Genomic DNA, 21650 nt, shown 5'->3' with positions numbered 1-21650 from the left:
AGGTTAAACTACGTATTTACAGGTTTAGCGGAGTTAAAACAAAATAACAACGAGATCAACAAGAAATTATGATGTACGTAAAAAACGTCATTCCTGTTGATGAGTTCATAAGATCTCACTACTACGTATCTACAATGACACCATCTTAAATGATCTGATAATGTATTTATTAATAATACAGCTATGGATTCTGTTATTTATCACTAGATAACTCATCGCAACTACAAACAAGAGATTCGTGACATGGTCATATTGTTTTATGGTTCGTGTAATGACAGATAACGAAAATCCGGTTGCATTCAGCCTAGGATTTGAAAATAAACAAAAACTTTTGCTTTGTAGTTTTCGAGTTTGTTTTGCTGATAACTTTGAGGTTCGGTGTGGGCAGCTTTCGCGGTTTTTTTCGAGGAGTTTATTTGTGTGAAATAGAAAAACATAATTCAGTGATTCTGTAGACTCTCTGAAACATTTGTAGATCTAGTAATAAAACAAACCCTTTTTGGGATGGGGGAAGCGGGAGGGATAAATGATACACAGTGATACCTCTTTATAGAGAACACTATCGGGACCTCCAAAAGTGTACTATGTAGAGAGTTGTCCGCTTCGTGGATTCCTCTTGTTAAGAAAGAGCATATAGTAAAATGTGTTCTTTTATTCGAAAAAATAAAAAAGCCTCTACGAGTGTCCAATTTTTAAAAGTTCTGAAAAGACCATTAAATATAGCTAAAAATAAATAAAATGATAATTATTTCTTTATTATATAAAGAAAAATATATCTTCTATAAAGTGTCCAATACATAGAAGTGTTGTTATGACTATGACGTCTTGTGTCAGCTGTAAAGAAGTTTTTACTGTGGTGTCTACCCGATGGGCTGCCATGGTTGTCCTGTGACTGCCCGACGTATACGGGTGTTATAATATAGATAGCTGCAGGGTGGAGTTCGATAAGGTTTCACTTTTCTGTATAACTTGGATCATTTCAAGTAAAAAGACAATTTACAATACTAATAATAAAGTTAAGATGTGAACAACAAAAATTAGTTTTAAACTTCAATATGTCTGGATGATATAAAAAAGTACCACAGTCGACGTCAGTATAGTTAAATAGTCACATTGCTGTCAGGTTTTTTTTGAAATTGTCTGTCATCCCGTTTTGGCTCAATGTTTAGTATTTTATTTGATTTCTTGGCGTCATATCAATAGAAGTTTGTCCAGACTCATACTCAGACAACTTTTCCTTTTTTTTTATGTTAAAATTATATTCCAATATCGTATAAAACTGTCTAGAGATGTAGACAATAGAAGCTACGTTTTTAATGGCTAACAAGACTTTCTGTTTTAGCATGTTAATGCATTGTGCAAGAGGGCTAGTGCCAAGTTATCGGCTTTAAGACGAATATCTATATTTATGTCATTTGATAAACGTATTATAACGAATTCGTTTGTAGCGTCAGAAACCAGATAATGTTCTTCTATTTGGTCTTTTACTAATAGGTCATCTCTCGCAAAACGAGTGCATAGCAGCGCCTTTGAATTGTGTTATGATCCCACACAAGAGAGATTGGTTAACTCGCAAGGAACCAAACAATTTGTCGAGATAGAGAAAGTTCGAGATAAAGAAAGGAAAATACCTTAGGCGGACCACAAAGTGACCGAGACTTTAGTTATTTATTATGTCCAACCTCGTCTCCAGGGCTCGTATAGGCCTAGGATAGTCTGACGTAACGGCAGAAAAGCCCTGGAGATGAGGTATTGTATCCCAATTTTATTTAAACAATATTACTGCCTGTATTGCGCTCAAAGTGTTTTTTTATAAATAGTTTATTCATAAATCTTACGGACTCTTGCAAAATCCACCAGATTTGTTTATTTTAAGATCTAAATTTTAATTTGTATCTTTTATCTCTTTCATTTGTTTTCTTCATTTTACCTGTTGACATACCGCGCTTTCCTGGTGAGATAGATATCCCTAGTTGAAAAGAAGAAATATAGCCGCGGAGAGGTGTTGTGGGTTCTGCAGTCCTGAATATTAAGCTACGGGTTCTGAACTGAATGAGCAAGACAATCAACAAAATGGCCATGTGCTAAGGTTTTCATCATCTCTTTTTGATGTTTTTATCTGATCTGATGTGATTTTTTTGTATTTGTTTAAAGTCGTAGCTAGAACTATCTATAATACCCTGTTATTTTATAGTCTTGTAGTTCCTCTTGGTATGTAAAAGAATAAGACTTAAGTGGATGGGCTTTCAAATTTGATGTTTCTTCCCTGAAAATTCTTGGATTCGAGTTAACATGTTTGAAATTTTCTGATCATTCTAACATATTTAAATTCGGCGCCTAATTTATGGAAACATGCAAATTTTCACGTTTATACACTAAGTATATATAGCTATACAACTGTCTTTATTTTAATAGCCGAACATTTGATGTTTTATAAAAAGAAATTTTAAAAAAAGAAAGTGAAAATGCTTCATCATCCCCCTTTCCCCAACCTCAGTTGTCTTAACATAAAACAAGAGAAATTTACTTCTATGCACACCATGTTATTTTGTTGTTGCTTCAGAACCATAAGTAGCAATTATTAACTTTTAAACTTTATTACAGCCTTGCACCTTTTCAAAAAAAGCACTTCTTAGGGGCCGTCAACAAACAGTTTTCATCTCCGTAACAGCAAATTGGCTGTTAGGGGGGGGAGGGGGTAATGCATTGTCCGTTAAAAATATAAAATGGAGACTAATTTCACTTTCTCACCTTTTTTGTTTCTTTTAGGGAAAATGAAAAAAAATTCAACAAATTAAAAAATGTTTCCACAGTAAAAATCCGCCATAATCTAAAATTGGTTGTTAAAAAATGTATCTCGTGTTCGTATAAGTCTCCACAAAGATTGTTCCGTAAAGTGCGGAGGGGAGCAAAATTCTATTTAACGGCAAATTTGCCGTTAACGGAGACGAAAACTTACGAAGAGGGTGCCAATAAGCCGCAAACGCCCACCTATATACGGGCGAGTTTGGGCGACTTTTCGAATAAAATTGGCGGTTGTCCCCTGAAACCTCCTGCACTTTCTTGAACTCGCCTGGGACATTCCTGAAATGCAATTCCTTGTAACAAACCATGTGGACGATAGTTGGGAAGAAGGCGCTTGAAGAGAAAGAAAAATCCTCACTGTGCTTGCTATTCCATTTGTGATCTGTTACGTAGACGATTTCTTCCTTTGTGGGAGGTCTGCAGCAGAAGTAAATAGTTACTTAGAATCCATTCAGTCGATGTGCGCTAAACTAGGTGTCCCTATTGTAGAGAACAAAACCGCAGGACCTTCACAAACTTTAACCTACCTGGGCATTGAGATTGACTCTCAGCAACGGATCATTCGCTTGCCAGCAAATAAGTACAGGGAGTTACACAAAGCTTTATTGGCTTGGTCTGGTAGGAAGAAGTGCACTAAACGAGAATTGCTTACCTTGATTGGCTCTTTATCTTTCGCTGCGAAAGTGGTAGAACCAGGCAGAATGTTTCTCCGCAGGTTAATTGATTTGTCTACCACAGTTACATCACTCAATCATCATATTACATTAAATGGGGAGGCACGCTTAGACATTCAATGATGGGTGGATTTTTGACCTAGGTGGACCTTTGACCTAGGTCTGTTTCATTCAAGGCGACCCAATCACAGCCGATTCACTTAGCCTCTTTAAGGATGCATCAACGGTAGGATTTGGTACTGTTTTTCGCAATAGTTGGTTTTGTGCTCCATGGCCCCCAACATTTCATTCTTTTCGTATTAATATATTGGAGCTTTTCGCAATTGTAGCAGCGGTTAGGACGTGGGTTGTGAATGGCGCAATCTGCAGATCATCATGTGTGGCACTCAGGCACATCGCAGGATAAACAAATTATGTAGTCAGTGCATCTAATCGTTGCGCACCGCGAATCGTTGCGCAGGGAAGAATATTCACCAATTGCATGGATCCCCTGCACCTATAAAAGCTGTTTATGATATAAAACAAAGTGAAAATGATCTGGCTTTGAAAATAATACAATTTCAACACTTAACAAACCGGCATACTTTCAGAAAAACAATATTTAGTACTTGAAATGAAGAAGTGATTAAATAAATACTTCCACGTGGTCCCACGAAACTTTGTCAACTAGCTTCGTCGGCCGCCATCTTTAAAATGTTTTTTTGTTGAAATGACGCAACATAGTCTCGATTACCCATGTAAATAGTTATTTTCATGTAAACCTGTGGCCGAATTGAGAAAACTGCTGCGCAATAATTCGCGTCACAATCCGCTTGGGGGTCATATTTTATTGCGCACACTTACGCAACATCCTACCAATAGGGTTTGCTATATAAATAGTTTCGAATGGCGCCTTTTTTTTGAATTCGAAATTGAGCATGAATGCATCAGATTCATTCCTAAACAAAAACAGTTCAGGTACAGACGTGTTTTTAAAGTTGTTAGTCATTTTAAACGTATACAAGGAATTTAATTGGTATTTTAATTACAAACATGCCAAATAACAAAGTTAAGAGAAAGATTGAGACTCCGTGGACAGAGGATGATATGCAGAAAGCATTGGCGTTATATAAGTCTTCAACTTCTTCACTCCGTTCTATTGCGAAAGAGGTATATAAACATAACCTTCGTCAAAAGTACGGGGGTGCAAGTTTGATAATAGGGCAATAAGTTTCATTATTTCTCCTTGTTTTTTTTATTTTATATAAATTTCTTTTTAGTGTAAAGTTGCTGAATCTTCGCTTCGCTTTCGCTTAAAGAAGGTAGATGAAGGAAGGTCACTTTCCAAAGCTGGTCGAAAATGTGTGTTTAGTGAGCAGGAGGAGATCGAATTGAGAAAGTGTATCGCTATAGTTTGTGAAAACGGATTCAGTCCAACATTAGTGGAGATACGAGTAAATATTTCATAGTACACTTTAATATAATTCATCTTGTTTCCTTGCTTGATTTTATTTATCAAGTTTTCTTTTTTTCAGGAGTTAGTGAAGCAGTACGTGACTGTCAATGACATCAACACACCATTCGTGTCAAATCGCCCTGGAAGGACTTGGATGAAGTTATTTATGAAGAGGAATCGACTTTCTCTGAAAAAAGCATCAATGATTTGCATTTCGAGAAAGTCAAATACTGCCAACCCTTTCGTAATTTACGATTTTTACGACAAGCTAGAGGGGATTTTGAAAGCAAATCCTGGAATAAAGCCAGAAAATATTTGGAACTGTGATGAGTCTGGATTTCCTACCGACCCCGCAAAATCGAAGGTAAGGTTTGACTTAGTAATTATTCTTTGTCTTAATGCAACGACTTTTCATAACTTCCCTTCTGAGTATTAACAGGGTATATATATATTATTTCAATATGCTTCCTCTTTAGGTGATAGGTCCAACAAACCAACCAGCGTTTAAGCTATCATTTGGGGCCAGGAGGGAAAATATAACAACGATGGCTGTATGCAACGCTGCTGGTAAAGTTCTTGACCCTTTTATCATATTTCAAGGTAAAAACTTTCAGTCAACTTGGAGAGGCGAAAATGGTCTACCAAATACATTTTACGCTGTCACACCAAATGGATGGATGAATACAATCACGTTCGCAGATTGGTTTGATAAGTTTTCTGACCAAAATGCTGCTAGACCAATGTTGTTGTTTTATGACGGACACATGAGTCACATTTCCATACCAGTGATCCAGAAAGCTTTGGATCAAAATATCCTTCTGTTAAAGTTCCCACCACACGTTACGGATATACTTCAGCCCCTCGACAAGTGCTGTTTTGGGCCACTAAAACGATCCTGGGAGAACTTGCTGAACGAAAGAATTAATCGTTTTGGATTGGTGAAAAAGGTCGATAAACCTGAATTTGTCAATCTTTTAGCCACTGTATGGCATGAAGGAATGAACGAGGGAAATGTAAAGGCAGGTTTCGAATCCACTGGAATCTGGCCTCTCAACCGCGAGAAATACGATACTTCTCGCTTTGACGTGCGACTTGTCCATCGCTATGATGAGTGGGTTGCTTCGGGAAAACCCTCCCTTGACTGGACAACCTGTAACAGTGGAAAAGACGCACCAAAAGCAGTCAAAAAACCTTTGACAGATAGTAATGTAGAGTTCACTGTAGATAACACATCAACAGAAACCAAAATATCGACACCTAAAGCAAGTGGGTCGAAAATGTGTAGCAACAATACTCCTACAAAAATTCATTCATCAGCTAAACATTTTTCTAAACAAGTGATGGATACTATTGGCCCGTTCCCCTTTGATGCTCCATTAGGTTTTCAGTGGGTACCCAACGGCTGGAAGCTTGAACCAGTGTCATCAACACCAACACCAACTACTGCGCCAATAGTAAATAAGTCGTTCGAGGAGCTTTTCTTAAACAAGATCAAGCCTATGGAAAAACCTGGTGTGAAAAAAAGACGCAAAATTAACTTGGCTGCTACTGTAGTTAGCGATGCAGAACTTCTGCAAGAAATTATTAACAAGGAAAGCGAAAAGAAAAACAGTAAAAAAAAAAGTAAAGTTGCTTAAAAATAAGGAAGGAGAAGAGAAGAAAATAAGTGGGGCGAAAGTTAGAGGACAAAAGAAAGATATAGAAGACCAAGATGATGACCAGGAAGATGAAGATCAGAATGAATTTGATGGAAAATTTGACCCAGGGGAGGAAAGTGTGGTTGAAGAAGAGGAAGAGGAGAGTGAGTTGGAAGAAGATGATGACGATGACGAAGACAGCATGTCAAAAGATGAAGGAAACAAAATTGAGCCTCCTAAAGATGTAGAAGATGCTCTGAATAATATCATATTCAAATCCTGGGCTTCACTACAGACCTCGGCAAGTGCAGAGTATTTCGAAAACAAAGAGATTTACTATGCGGTAGTTTATATTGATCCACGACGAAGAAAATCAATGTTCGTAGGAAGAGCATTACGGCAGTGGCGTCAAGATGTAAAGGGGACAGTTCAAGCGATAAGTTTTGATTTCTTAAAGCAGAAAACAGTTGACCTCGATGACAACATTTTTGAAAAGAATCCCATTGATGAAATAGATCAGGATATCGTGCCAATTCACCAAATAATCGCTGGACCGTTGCAAGTGGTATCTCTGTCCACGGCATCATATCGCTCTAAGAGAAAGGTTGAAGTGCATGACCATCAAGCACTTCGAAAATTATATAGTTTGGTCCACAAGCTGGACCTCCAAGAACATTATAATTTATTTTTGTGTTCTGAAAATAAAAATAATTAGTTAGCTTCTTTTCTGGAAGTTATTCCATTTAAACTGTCTCGTTTTCTGAACTAACAAAATGCTTTGCGCGATTAACGGGAACGAGGTTGATAAAACCTGAGGACTGCTGAGAGAGTTAAATAGTTTCTGCAATCATGATAATTGCGTGTTCAAGGCATGTTGAGAACCTGAAATAAGAAATAAGAAATACATAATATTGGTCGCAAATGATCACAATTACTTGCGCTGCCGGCCGCAAATAGTCACGAATAGTTGCGCAAACTCAGATTTTATAAACTAATGAATTACAGAATTAAACACGCAGTACACTAATAATCCATATATCCAATTGGTTAATAAAGTATAATAAGTGAAACAGCAGAACACTGCGCTGATAATATCAGAGTAGTAAACAAGATGAAGTTAATTCACTTGGTGCTGCTTTATCGTTTTGGGAGAGAGCAGACGTGTTCTGGTTTTATAAAGTTGTTATAAATTTGTTTTGTTTATTCGATTTACTTCAACTTGAATATTTATGACGAAATCGATCGAAATAACGCTACTGGTTATACTAGTCATGCTTAATGGTTTTGACTTGTTTTTTGTGGTGAATATTGAATTTTTTTTCAAGTTATGTACTTTTTGCTTACATGTTGGAGAAATCTTTTTTACACTCAAAACACATTTTTTCTCTCATAACATCGAACGGAGAAACCAGGCATTTATAACTTTATAAACATGAGAAATATCGTCGTTTTAATTGCTTTAATTGGCATCTTTCACACTTTGTCATTTAATGATGTTGCATCTCAAGATAATACAAACGTTTATAAAGCAAATGTTATTCGTACAAAGATAAAGAGAGGTAAATCACCTATCGTTTATTATGCGAACTCTGTATCAACATTTAACATAATTTTGTCAGGAGATATTCAAGAGAATCCAGGACCTGGTTCATCCAAGTGCACTGAGTGTAATAAAGGAGTTGGAACAAATAGAAAACGTTTACAATGTATTAAGTGTTTATGTTTTACACATGCATCATGTTCTAACCTTCCCATCTTTGAACAGAATCGTATGACATCCAGAATTGTTGTTAAATGGACATGTAGTGGATGTATATTATCAGAGCTTCCCTACTTTGGCGTACGTAATATCGCATTTAACACAGACACTACTGATGACCCAATAACTACCGAGAACAGTCATCTAAAGCTTTTAAACAAGCATCGCAATCAAACGTCTATCGCTCATATAAACACCCAATCTCTCTTATCGACATTCACAGAATTCTCTTTAATGTTAAACATTTATGACTTTGACATCATAACCCTAAGCGAGACTTGGCTTCAAGACAACAAGGAACAGTTAGATTACGTCAACATACCAGGATATAAGACACTTTTCAAAAACAGAAAATCTCGAGGGGGTGGAGTTGGGATTTATGCCAAAGATTCTCTACACTTTAAATCGAGAGATGATTTGACAAAACATTCTTCAATGGAAGTTTTATGCGTCGAATTTCGTGGTCGGAACAAAAATACACCCTACCTTCTAATTACAGCATATCAACCAAGCTCAAAGAAAGAGCAAAAGATCGAATGGCTCAATAATTTTGAAACATTGATAGCCGAAATATCTATTAAATGGAGCGGTGTCATTATTGTAACCGGTGATATGAACATTGACCTTCAAGGCCAAGAAAAAGAATCCACCAAACGTTATAAAGACATACTAAATTCGTATCAACATGTCAATAAACCAACCAGAAAGCCCGTCATGCCCCACTGAAGCGAGTAAAGCTAACACGCCCGAACGCTCTGTGGATGAAAGACCCTGCCATCCAAGACAGTCGAAACCAACTGGAATTTTATTGTAAAAAAGCCCAAGAAGATCCAAATTACAAAAATGACTATAAAGAAAAACGCACTAATTATCGAAAGACATTGAAGGAAATAAAAAACTCGTTCTTCAAGAAATTGTTATCGTCAAAGGATCAAAAATCTGTCTGGAATACTATTCATCGTATTCTGAGCAATCAAAAAACACGAATCAAACACGATCCTTCAGAAATGAATGAATATTTTAGCAATCTAGCAGCAAACCTAACTGGGAAATCAAACGTCGAGTCTACATTACCAGATGATATCAAAACTACTGAAAACGAACAATCGTTCAAAATTCAACATACTACTTACAATGAAATAAATAAAATACTAAAAAACCTCAAGAATGACTGCTCCAGTGGTCATGACAATATTCCAATACGATTTATCAAGCCAGTATCAGAATTCATAACATCCCCTCTGGTCCATATTATTAACAATTGCATCAACAAAGAAATATTTCCCCAGCAATGGAAGATTGCTCGTGTTTGCCCAATACCAAAGATCGACACACCAATTAGCACAAAGGACTATCGTCCAATCTCAGTACTGCCAGTATTGTCAAAAATCTACGAGAGAGTAATCTTATCTCAGTTATGTGAATTCATCGAAAGTAATCAACTTTACAATGAAACACAATCCGGTTTTCGCAAAGGTCATACGACTACCACATTGATGCTTAAGCTTCGTGACGACATAAAAAAAGTAATGGCGAAAAGTGAAGTGACACTCTCTATCCTCATCGATTACTCCAAAGCTTTCGACACGATTGATCACAAAAATCTGCTGCTGAAACTACGTGATATGAATTTTTCATTTCGTGCTTTAAAGATATTATCAAGTTATCTGAAAGATAGGAAACAATACGTTCAAATTGAAGACAAAATTTCATCTTTAAAATCAATGTTTTACGGTGTACCACAGGGTAGCATACTTGGCCCTGTCCTGTTTAACCTCTACGTCATCGAGTTATCAAATCAAATCAACTCCGCCAGTATCTAATATGCTGATGATACAACATTATATAAACACTGCAAAGTCAGAGATCTATTTCAATCAATCAAAGATATGGAAAAGGATGTAGATAACCTTCTAGCTTGGTCAAAAGAAAACAATCTTTTGTTCAACAGTGACAAGCTTAAGTTAATCATATTCCATTCTAAGCGACTGAGAGCATTTGATTCTGACCGAAGCTATCTTTGTCGTTGTGCTGGTATGTCAATCGAGCAGGAAGAAAATGTTAAGTTACTTGGCATTCAATTCGACCAAAATCTATCATGGACCTGCCATATAAACAATGTTATAAAATCCTCGCACTCAACACTACGTGCTCTACGAAAGTTTAGTCGTTTCACACCTTTCCATGTACGCAAAACCTTGGCGGAAACGTTGATCTTATCAAGGATAAGTTACGGTAATGTTGTCTTCTCGCAAATACCTGATTATCTGATATGTCGGCTACAAAAGATCCAAAACATGGCTGCTGGTTACGTTCTCCGCCGTTATGCTAATCTGCAAGAAGTCACGAATCTAAAATGGCTTCCCGTAAAAGAACATATTGAATTCAGTATAAGTAAACTTGTACACAAATCGAGAATTGATAACAACCATCCAAGCTATCTAAACGTAGAGTTTGTTGTACCAACACGAAATTTGAGATCTTCTACGAAGGAGCCTCTTGTTAAAAATGTTGGAAATGGCACTTTTCAAAACCAAGCACGATGTTACGATGAAATCCCGGATAGTATAAAAATTATTGAAACTCTAGAAAAATTTACTAAAGAAGCAAAACAATTTTATCTAAATAAGGCAGTCGCTAGAGTCTTGTCTGTTTGAATTCTGTTCGCCGAAGTTTGGGTACCAATATTCTATCGACCTGTTCACAATCTACCCTTACTCATTTTCAGCTTGTGTTTACTTTTGCCTTTTCTCCTTTTGCGACTAGCCAAGTATATATATGAAATATTTTTTTATTTTTTTTTTTTTTTCATAATTCAATTAGTTTATTTTATATTTTCTTACTTCCAAGGCCATTTATCGTTTTCTCTGGGTTTTTTTTCTAGTTACTCCTATCTAGGTTGATTCCAATATCGTCTCTATTTATCTTGTCGATTCGAGTGTTTCAATTTCTTTCGAGCCTTTCAAGTTTATTTAATTTTGCTTTTCATCGCGGTTTTTATAATGTATATATATAAAAAGATAATATTTTTTTGAACAATTATTTATTCTTTATTTATAGTTTATTTATATTTTCCTTACTTTCAAGGCCATTTATCGTTTTCTCTGCTTTTTGTCTAGTTACAATCTAGGTTGATTCCATATATCGTTTCTTAATTTCTCGTCGATTCGAGCGTTTCAATTTCTTTCAAGCCTTTTCAGTTTTTCTCATCGCGGTTTTCTTTTTTATTTAATGTATATAAAAAAATTTATTTTTTGAACACTTATTTATTCTTAATCTATAATTTTTTTCATTTTTATATTTCATTTTAGGGAGAAGAACAATTTTGTACAAAATTGAACCCAAATAAATGTTAATAATAATAATAATAATAATAAGTGCGCAAAAATATACGGCAAGTGCGCAACAATTTGTGATTCTGGACGGAAATCATTGTGCACGCTGTTTTGCGATAAAAAACCGGTTTCCCTAAGTTTTTGTGGGATATCGAGCGATTCTGTTACTTGTTACATTTGGCACTTCTATTTTTTATCATATTTTTTGTCGCATCTTCGGTTACGCTACTGTTTTTCGAAGTTTTACGAAAATTTTCTATCAAGTGCGCAACGATTAGATGCACTGACTATATGTCGTTAATCCGCCATTTATTTTTATTCACAGCACGGCCGAGCATTAATATTTTGCTTCAACATATTCCTGGACACACTAATATTGCTACTGATCTTCTATCTTGGTTACAGGTTCGTCGATTCAAACAACGCCTTCAGTCCACAGACGAGTCACCCACACCAACCGAGCCAACCATTTGGACCATCTCAGTATAGCCTCACAGTACTTTCCATCTCAAGCTTTGGCACCCACTACTAGGGCCACGTATTCCACTGGTGTTGCCTCCTATCAGCGGTTTTGTTATAGGTGGTCTTATCCTCTGGCCGTTGAAACAAGGATGTTCTAATTCGCTACATTGCTAGTTTGGAACAACGCGTATCTCACACTACCATTCGCGTTTACATCTAAGGCTTGCAATATCACTCCATCATGAACGGTAACTATGTTCGAATAGCAGACATGAGTCGCTTGTGTTACACCCTGCTGGGAATTAAAAAAGTCCAAGGCGCTCGTCTCACCCGGCTGCACAGGCACCCAATTACGTATCAGAATTTGTGTTTAATTCATTGCCGTATTCAATTTTTACAAGCTACAGTATATGAATGACTACATTTCAAAGCTGCTACCTCTTTGGCAATCTTTGGCTTGTTGCGCTGCTCTGAATACACTTATCAATCCAGTCCTTACTTCGATCCATCCATTGATTTATTGGTTGAAGATATGCAATTTTACACAGACAATTCATTCATGCTGGTTCATATCCGGTCGTCTAAAACAGATCCCTTTCATTTTGGTTGTCTGATTAGGGTTGGAGCTACCAATAATGCAGTTTGCCCGGTTCAGCGTATGAACTGTTTCTTAGCAGTTCATCCCAACCCAGGGTGGCCACTATTCACTTACCAGGACTTCACATTTTTGACTTGTCAGGACATAGTAAACCTCCTGGCTTCGTGTTTGCCTAATATTCCACACATTAATACACATTCTTTTCGAATTGGTGGGACCTCTGCAGCAGCGTCAGCAGGTGTGCCTGACAGCACTATCCAGATTTTAGGCAGGTGGACCAGTGATGCATGTAGACGCTATTTACATCTCGATGATGCACAGGTTATTGGCTTTTTTCGTAGTCTATGCACCACTGTGCCACCTACTCATGAGTGGGACCATCACTCACCTTCATTTTTGTTATAGTTTGTTTAGTTTGGTGGCGCTTGCAGGCGTTATCACACATCTTCATTTTGTAAGCTTGTCAAGTTTGGTGGTGTGGGGGAATTTGGGGGTGTGTTGTGTATTTTAAACTCATGCTGGTATTCTTAAGTAATATTTTGCTATTCAAGAACTATCAATCTTAATCTGTCCTTGTTGGCAGTTTGCTAGAACCTGTCTTTGTTGAAAGTTTGTTTAGAACCTGTCTTTGTTGACAGTTTGTTTTACTTGCACTGATTCACAGTTTGTTTACGTGGTCCTTGTTGACCATACTACATTTACGAAAAACTGTCTTAGACAGTTTGTTGTGGTCTTTGTTGACCTCTGTTACAATTAGATACAATACACACATATCCTCCGAGACCCCTTATATCCACCAAACTTGCATTTTTCATTGTTGTTTTTTCCCTGCGCATTGTCAGCAATTAATTGGATAGAAATATAATTTTTTACAGAATACATATGTGCAATTCCATCTGTATTACATGAATGCCGATGTTATTTCAATTTTCTCAACATCACTCTCTGTTCACTGGCAACACTGTGTGCTATGAAATGATACCCTTAGCAATAAGTTTAGGAATTATCGTAATATCAATCTGGTACTAAGCCTTGTTTGTGTTACACAGGGCTTCCACCGAGTCAGGGAAAGTCAGGGAATTTTATTTGTAGTCAGGGAAAGTCAGAAAAAAATGACCCATTTTTTGGGAAAGTCAGGGAAAATCAGGGAATTTTTTGTCTTTTGATAGAACTATACTGACAGGTTCTGTTAGTCACTCAGTGAAACTAACATACTCTTGACCATTTTATGTAGTATATGAATTAAAGCTCTTGTAAGTTATGTTGCGGCAAATACGGTTTAAACGGATTTAGTTAATTTGTTTTTCTGTTTGGCTGTAGAATTTCTTAAAAAATCAGGGAAAGTCAGGAAATTTGATACCATATTTTTAGTGGAAACACTGCTACAGAATAGGCAATCTAAACAACATTTTAATCTGTCCTTATTTTTATAATCATTTATTAAACACCAATCAAACCATCTTGAACAACTGTCTTGATTTATTTCAATGATTCACAGACATAATTTTACACAATACCTGATTTTCAGAAATTTCAGACATAAGCTTACTGTAATCTTGCTTGTTATAAATATAGTTAAAAAAAGTTAAACCTTTTACCGTATATAATACAACCAAAAACTAAGCTTTTTAGCCTAATTTCTTGACAATTAGGCCAATTTGTCCTGGGTGATTTAGCGATTCCAAGCAATTCTAATAAATTTAAAATTTTGGGGAACAAAAACTGCTTGATTTAACAAACCTTCCAATTCAATTTACTTCATAGCAACAAAGTTGTTTCACATCAGCAATTTATATTTTGTTTTGTGATGGTATGCTCACATACCAAGCAACAGTTAAAAACTTGTGTAAGCTCTCACTTGTCATAATATTTGTCAGAAGTTTTTTTATATATATAATTTTCTAGAAATTTTATAATTTTAAGCATAATTTTCAATGTATGTATAGGTGTGTTAAAATTTTTCGTACTTATTGCATCATCCTAACAAATCTCTAATTGATATCACAATTAATTATAGCTTTGATAAAGATGCCTGTTATATATTATAAATTTAATATAGTTTCTAGAAGTATATTTCTAGAAGTATTTATTAGATTTTGTTACTGCAAAAATACAAAACAGTTATTTAATTTAATTTCTCATCTTGTAAATATTAGTTAAAAATTAATATGTGGTCCAGATGTTTAGGCAGTTTCTAATGATAAACATGCTCAGAGATGCATTCATTATTTTTATTCAGTGTAAACTGAACTAATAACATAATAATAATATATATATATATATATATTTTAATATATCCATACTTTTGTTAAAATTTCATCATAAAATTTTGTAATTTTGAGGCAAATTTTAGCGTGATCTCATTAATGATAAGTCCAGATATGAAGGGGATCCCTGAACCTTAAAATGCAAGTTGCTGCACTATAACAACAAGCTAATGTACATAAATGTTTATTCAAAGTTGTACTAATTCTTCACCTTGTAGTAGTACAGAGAAGATTATATTTCTGTCAAAACTGGAAAGACTACCATGTAAGTGATATTTTCATGGTAAAAGATTTAGTGGTGAAAAATGAAAAATATTTCTTTAAATACAATTTTGATTTATATAAAATTGCAGAAATAAGGAATTAAAAATATGCTTTAATTACAGCATTATCTAATTTATTATAGAAAAAATTAAAATGAAATATGTTTGGTAGACATTTGTTTGTATTTCGACGACAAATTCGATCATACTGCAGATACATAGGTCAGATACGAATACGACTAAAATTTCCAGCTTTAGCAATTGTGTCTTACAGTGGTGCACCCTATACATCAAATGTTTTCACGTACTACAGACATTACATAGTTGCAGCTGGTTTTTCACTGCCTTTAGCTTGTGGAGCCTTATGTTATTCTGCTCAGACTTGTAAGATTATCATATTTATATTTATTGTATTTTGGCAATTCTTAGAATCACAAACATGTTTTTTATTAATAAGAATTTATATTTTCATGCTCCTTTAAGACGATGCAGAGCGTTTATGTAGAGCTGCTGGTGAAGGAAACTTAGAAAAAGTTAAAAGGTAGAGATAATAAGGAAATTTAACATTTTAACACAAGGTGAGAAAGTTTTTTAAAGAAGTTGTAAGGAGATCCATTTTTTATTTTTTTTGTTTAGTTTGCTTGACAAAGGAATTGATGTCAATGAAAAACATCCCTTGGGATGGACTGCACTTCATTCAGCAGCCATGTCAGGAAGAGCAAGGTTTACTTATATTTTATCATTTTTGTTTCGTTTTCTTATTATGGTATGCAAGAAAGACAAAAGATTACTGTGATTTAGGAAATTAAAGCTAAAGATTGGGACCATCATTCTCACTTGAGGAGTAGCCTTTTTTACACTGAGAATTCTTTAACAGCTGGTTAAGATTGTAAATCAGGCCACTGATCAATGACATCCAATATTTTAAAAAAAAGTAGCATGTTGTTTAAAACAGTGCCAAAGATAGAGAAAAAGAAGAAGAAAACAACAACAATGCTGCGTATGCTCAAAAAATAACCTCGTTTTAATTAATTGTTTCTTACTTGATTTAGAACTGTAAAATTTCTACTGCAGGCAGGTGCAGATCCAAATGCTTTGGATGAATTTAGCACAATATATAAAGTTGCTTCTCGGAAGAGAATGAGAGTTATTGAAGGTTTGTTCATTTTTCATTTTTTTTAAGTATATTTTTAATGAAACATGATTGTAAACCTTTATCACAGATAGAATTGCTGTGATAAAGGTTTACAGCAATTAATTAACTCTGAAGAATATCACCAGATTAAATTTAATTTTTTTTTAATATTTTACCCCCTTTTCAAAAAGAATGTAGCAATTTATGAATATTTAATTTCAAAGCATGCAACTCACTTTCAGAGATAGAACTTTATGTCCCTATCCACACAAACAGAATGTCTGTCTCTACTCAAATTAAAGTAGATTTTTTAAAGCTGCTTTATTTTTTGTGCCGATACTGAGACTGGACACAGGTAAGATTATTTACGTAAAAGTATATCTATGCAGACATCTGTTGGGGTGGCCGTTACTCAAACGCAGACAGCATCGTGCGATAATGAAGTAAAAAAATCTGACGCGACATTGCAAGTTAAATTCCTTGACGAGTCTGAATCATTTTTTGTAATGTACCAAACTATCAACTGTTGTTGTCATTTCGTACATATATCGTACTCCAGAAAACCGACCAGCGAAAGAAGAAAGTATAGAAAATACAAACGCATTAAATAAATTGTGTTTTTTGTACCTTTATACTTCCTCTACAATTATAAATCTTATTCCCAGTACCCCTATTCTATTACCAAAGCCACCTCAATTAGCGAATAAAAAGAAATACTTGGTTCAAAGTTATTCATATTTACACTTTTTATACTGTAATGCTTTGAATAAACGCCCATTAAACGCCCCCAGAAAAAAGGATTAAAATTGTTTAAATAACACTTGAGGCATGAAACCCCAGTAAATTCGGACTTGCTATGGTTTCTAATTGTTTTGTCAAATGAATAAATTATATACAATTAAATCCATGATAAAATGTCTGTTCCGCCTGTAAGTGGAGTTTTTCAGACTCGATTTATCCGTTCTTCGTCGGCATTCACCTTTTTTTTTCGAGCGTGTGATTAATTCCACGCCTTAAACAATTTACGCGTGTGCCAATGTGCGTGCAATCGCACGCCTCTCCTGAAAAAGACTGTTGTTTTTAATTTACAATCAAATATTCTCGTCGTCAACTTCATTTGTCCGAGAAAAATCAATTTCAGGTATTTCTCCACCTTCTTTGAAGCCAGTATACACCCCATTCGTACTTGGATATTCTCTACGTATCCTAGACAGGACACAAGATGGTATAACCTGACGAATGCCTTTTCCCCAGTGGTTATGAACAAACCAACAGAATTGGCGATATGCCGCCATTACTTTACCTTAGGCATGTTGTTACATACTCTTTCTTCTTTATTTTGCTTTCTGTTCCTAATGAGAATCTTCAAAATTCTATTTTTAATTTTATTTTAGTTCTACAGATACGTGAACAGTGCTTTGGTGAACGAATTAGTAAAAATTCAGATTTCACTGGATTTACTCCCCTGCATTATGCTGCATTAACAGATGACTTTGAAATAATTAAAGTTTTGCTTGATGGAGGTAAAGTAGATTTATTGTAACCAGGTTATTATGTGTTTGTTACAACCTTTTTATCTCTTTTTTTCGCACATGCTTAGGTGCTGATCCAACAATAGTTGACAAGGCTGGCCACTTTGCATATGAATATGTAGGAAGAGATTCTAATAGAAGATATATTCAATCTTACAGCGAAATTGTAAGTGTCAGTATGTGTTTGATGAGTGTTTAACAGTAAGAAAAAACAAGAATTTATGCAACACTGTCAAACATAATGGCAATGTAGTTTTTAGAGAAAAAGAAAGCTCGTGAATTAGAAGAACGTAAGAAATATCCTCTAGAGCAACGTTTTCGTGAAGTTATGGTTGGACAAGAAGGTGCTATAAATGCTGTTGCATCCGGTAAGTTTCTCAAACAAACATTTTTGTTTTATGTTCAGACTTGATATTGTAAATGATGTTGCCAGTCAGTAATTCCTGTATGATTTCTGGTAACACACATGCAACTTTTTTTAGCAATTAGACGGCGTGAAAATGGATGGGTTGATGAAGAGCATCCACTTGTTTTTTTATTTTTGGGCTCTTCTGGTATTGGTAAGAAATTTTCATAAGCATTTTTTTACACAATTTTTAAATCAGTTTTAAATAATGCTGACTTTATCTTTTTTTAAAACATAGGTAAAACAGAATTAGCAAAACAACTTGCAAAATATTTACATAAAGACATTAAAAAGGTATAATGTGCATTAGTTATACCAATGCTTGTTATTAAACCAAGTTCTATTTTTTTAAATTTTCTTATTGCTTAGTGTATTAATTAGAATTAAAGATGTTAAAAGTGAAAATGAAAATATAGATTAAAGCCTAAATTATTTAATTCTTTGAACCTGTCACCTTGTTAAGTGTGTGCTGAACGACTTCCAAAGTCCTAATTTTCCTAAATTTTTTAATTTAACAGAAAATTCAAAATTTATCCTAAAAATTAAACATTATCTTGAATTTTCGCAAATGTTTTTACCACAAAAATTGAATTAGCCTAGAAAGCAGAGTTAATATCACTGTTAGTGTTGTGTAATTCAATTTTTATTTATTATTTACAGTATTAGTTGGAGAGTTTAGGGGCTCAGGAAATTAGCATTGGTTAATATTTGTGGAAACTAACATAACAAAAACGTTAAAAAAATATTTCTAATATTCCCAAGCTTAACAAAAAATATTTTCAAAAAAAAAATTTATAAAAGCCCTAAAAAAATCAAATGTGCAAGTTGTTATAAGTATTGAAGATTTAAAGTAAATATTGAAGTAGTACTAAAATTTGGAATCGTTTTTTGATCACAGTATCAGAGAAATACCTAGTTGAATAGATAACAGTTTTCACCTGAAAAAAGGAAATGCAGTTAAAAGTCATCTCATTCTAAAATCTCACATGATTAGGAAAATAGGCTCATCTTGCATTAAGAACTTGCATTTGTGAAGATTTTAGAATTTACTTTTAAGAATTATGTACAAAAAAAATGTAGAAAGATTTTTGTCATAGGGGTTTATCAGATTGGATATGTCTGAGTACCAACAACAACATGAGGTAAGTGTTTTTTTCTTAAATACAATTTTTTTTTTCAAAGAATTTTTTAGATCGAAAAATAAACAGCAGTCAGCTGGTAATGTTTTACTATAATTTTTAACATCATTTTCCACCCAGGTTGCAAAATTAATTGGTGCTCCACCAGGTTATGTTGGCTTTGATCAAGGTGGCCAACTTACAAAAAAATTAAAAGAATTTCCAAAAGCTGTTGTTCTTTTTGATGAGGTAGATTTTTAAAAATTTGCTTTGGAAATAACATGGTAAGGATTAAATACAGATATTGCATTTAGATTTCTTTAAACAATATCTATATTTTATCCTACATTATAAAATCCTTGTGTTAGAATTTTATTATTATTTTGAAAAAATAACATTATTCATGTCAAAATGGAAATGTCAAATATTTTACTTATAAAATAGTAATTAGGAAAAACTTCTTTGTGTTCGCACAAACACGTTTGATAGTCACACAAGAAATTGTCAAATTTTATATACACCTATTATCCCATGTGTGTAGAAATTTATTTATTTATTGCAGGTTGATAAAGCACATCCTGATGTGTTGACCGTTATGTTGCAGTTATTTGATGAGGTATCTTTTTCTTAGTTTTGTAAAGGATTAATTTGGTACCTTTAGTATGATACATTTGAAAATAACTTTTCCACTACATTTACAACAGGGTAGGTTAACTGATGGCCATGGCAAAACCATTGAATGCAAAGATGCCATCTTTGTTATGACGTCCAATCTGGCTAGTGAAGATATTGCACAGCATGCTTTGGGATTAAGACGTTTGACAAAACAAGTCTATGAAAAAAAACATAACAAGATTGCCGGTAATTTTGTTTTTGCATATTTTTTATAATCCATAAATTTTTGTCACTATCCTGTGATTATAAAAAAAATTGCTTTTCACAAATTTAATTTTGCTGTTACAAAAATTATAGCTGAAAGTTTCTGTTGCAAACCGATCTGTTTTTATAGTTCCTAAGGCTTTTTAGTCTACTACTGAGTTTGGAAAAAATTTTTGTAAGTTATTGTTATCAACATACATAGGTCTTCAAATGATGTGCAATAAAACCTTTATTTTAACATTTTTTTCATAAATTTCTGAGAACAGGTATAACTTCTGTCAGGTGTTAAAACAGAATCTTATGTTAAAAATTTTTATGTAGAGTATTGCAATCTTAGAAAACTCCCTAAATTTCTATATTTTCAGAAGACAGTGAGGAAAAGATCATTCTAAGCCGCAACTTTAAGGAAAACATAGTATATCCTATTTTAAAGGTATGTTTCATTTTTTGTTTCTCTACGTTACGTACTGCATTATGCATTGTTTTAGAAATTTTTCAAAATTTTCTGTTTATAGAGACATTTTCGAAGAGATGAATTCCTTGGAAGAATAAGTGAATTTGTTTATTTTCTTCCCTTCTCCAAATCTGAATTAATGCAATTGGTTGATAATGAGCTTAAATTTTGGGCCAAAAGGGTAATGTTGTCTTTTAAAACTCCCTATTCTCTGCCGAGAGTTGAATCTTTCTTTGATAAATAAAGTTAAATTAATTTTGTAGGCTGAGAAAAATCACCAAATTGATTTAACATGGGATAAAGATGTGCTTGAAGTCCTTTCTGATGGCTATGATGTTCACTATGGTGCTAGGTCGATTAAACACGAGGTGATCAACGTTTCATAAAAACTATCAATTGTACCATGTGACAACATCTCTGAACAATGTTAACTTTGTGGTCATATTTTTAGGTTGAACGGCGTGTAGTCAATCAAATTGCTACTGCACATGAACGTGATTTCATAAAGCACAATAGCAAAATTCATCTTGTAGCTAGTTATCCTGATGCCAGCAATGATACTATTATGTCAACTCCTACAATACAACTACAGGTGCACGATGGGAAGAATGTTCAAAAGCTGCTAATGGATAATATTTATGAACCAGATTCACCTATTTATTTTTAGTGTAAATTGTATTAATGAAAATAGTAATGTAAACTTTTCCCTTCTTTGATCAGGATTGAAACTTTCTTTTTTTTCTAAATCTTAGTTATTTTATTACCATACCATGTAGTGGCAATAAAAATTCATGCACATATATTTAATCTTTATATAGGTTAAAAATTGTGACATTTTGGTTTTAGGTTTGTTGACCATTTCTTGCAATTTCTTGGAGTTATAAATTGTAA

General features: G+C 34.2%; 3 protein-coding genes across 4 annotated transcripts; all 3 read left to right on the top strand.

Annotated features, from left to right (window-relative positions):
* The first annotated feature begins 1279 nt into the window (after positions 1 to 1279).
* LOC130656038 (uncharacterized) lies at positions 1280 to 6689 on the top strand. The gene is made up of 2 exons (XM_057458875.1): positions 1280 to 4912; positions 4994 to 6689. The coding sequence occupies exon 2, from the start codon at positions 5460 to 5462 to the stop codon at positions 6549 to 6551; it is 1092 nt and encodes a 363-aa protein (XP_057314858.1). The 5' UTR covers positions 1280 to 4912; positions 4994 to 5459; the 3' UTR covers positions 6552 to 6689.
* On the top strand, positions 1745 to 3885 carry LOC130653724 (uncharacterized). The gene is made up of 4 exons (XM_057456237.1): positions 1745 to 1749; positions 2195 to 2211; positions 3199 to 3491; positions 3640 to 3885. Exons 1-4 carry the CDS (start codon positions 1745 to 1747, stop codon positions 3883 to 3885), a joined length of 561 nt encoding a protein of 186 aa, XP_057312220.1.
* An 8406-nt stretch (positions 6690 to 15095) lies between the features above and the next one.
* Positions 15096 to 21505, top strand: LOC130656036 (caseinolytic peptidase B protein homolog). 2 transcript variants are annotated; one of them, XM_057458873.1, is made up of 18 exons: positions 15096 to 15237; positions 15379 to 15619; positions 15719 to 15776; positions 15872 to 15958; positions 16288 to 16391; positions 17765 to 17893; positions 17971 to 18068; positions 18156 to 18270; positions 18385 to 18462; positions 18547 to 18602; positions 19406 to 19450; positions 19568 to 19675; positions 19989 to 20042; positions 20131 to 20287; positions 20671 to 20738; positions 20821 to 20940; positions 21023 to 21127; positions 21211 to 21505. In XM_057458873.1, exons 2-18 carry the CDS (start codon positions 15397 to 15399, stop codon positions 21424 to 21426), a joined length of 1821 nt encoding a protein of 606 aa, XP_057314856.1. In that variant the 5' UTR covers positions 15096 to 15237; positions 15379 to 15396; the 3' UTR covers positions 21427 to 21505. The 2 variants fall into 2 exon arrangements, with proteins under 2 accessions (XP_057314856.1, XP_057314855.1); XM_057458872.1 differs by having other exon boundaries at positions 15114 to 15619.
* The last annotated feature ends 145 nt before the right edge of the window (positions 21506 to 21650 follow it).

This window comes from Hydractinia symbiolongicarpus, chromosome 8 (genome assembly GCF_029227915.1).
Source record: "Hydractinia symbiolongicarpus strain clone_291-10 chromosome 8, HSymV2.1, whole genome shotgun sequence".
Taxonomy (NCBI): Eukaryota; Metazoa; Cnidaria; class Hydrozoa; order Anthoathecata; family Hydractiniidae; genus Hydractinia; species Hydractinia symbiolongicarpus.
Note: the sequence above shows the minus strand (reverse complement) of the source record. Positions and strands in the feature narration are given on the sequence as shown.

What these genes read in the sequence shown, in the direction of transcription:
- LOC130653724 (XM_057456237.1), top strand. An exon ending in TATCTTTCGCTGCGAAAGTG is followed by an intron (nt 3,492 to 3,639) that starts GTAGAACCAGGC and finishes CCTTTGACCTAG; the next exon opens with GTCTGTTTCATTCAAGGCGA.
- LOC130656038 (XM_057458875.1), top strand. Translation starts at nt 5,460, where the DNA reads ATGGCTGTATGCAACGCTGCTGGTAAAGTTCTTGACCCTTTTATCATA.
- LOC130656036 (XM_057458873.1), top strand. Translation starts at nt 15,397, where the DNA reads ATGTTTGGTAGACATTTGTTTGTATTTCGACGACAAATTCGATCATAC. An exon ending in ATGTTATTCTGCTCAGACTT is followed by an intron (nt 15,620 to 15,718) that starts GTAAGATTATCA and finishes TGCTCCTTTAAG; the next exon opens with ACGATGCAGAGCGTTTATGT. An exon ending in CTGTTGTTCTTTTTGATGAG is followed by an intron (nt 19,676 to 19,988) that starts GTAGATTTTTAA and finishes TATTTATTGCAG; the next exon opens with GTTGATAAAGCACATCCTGA.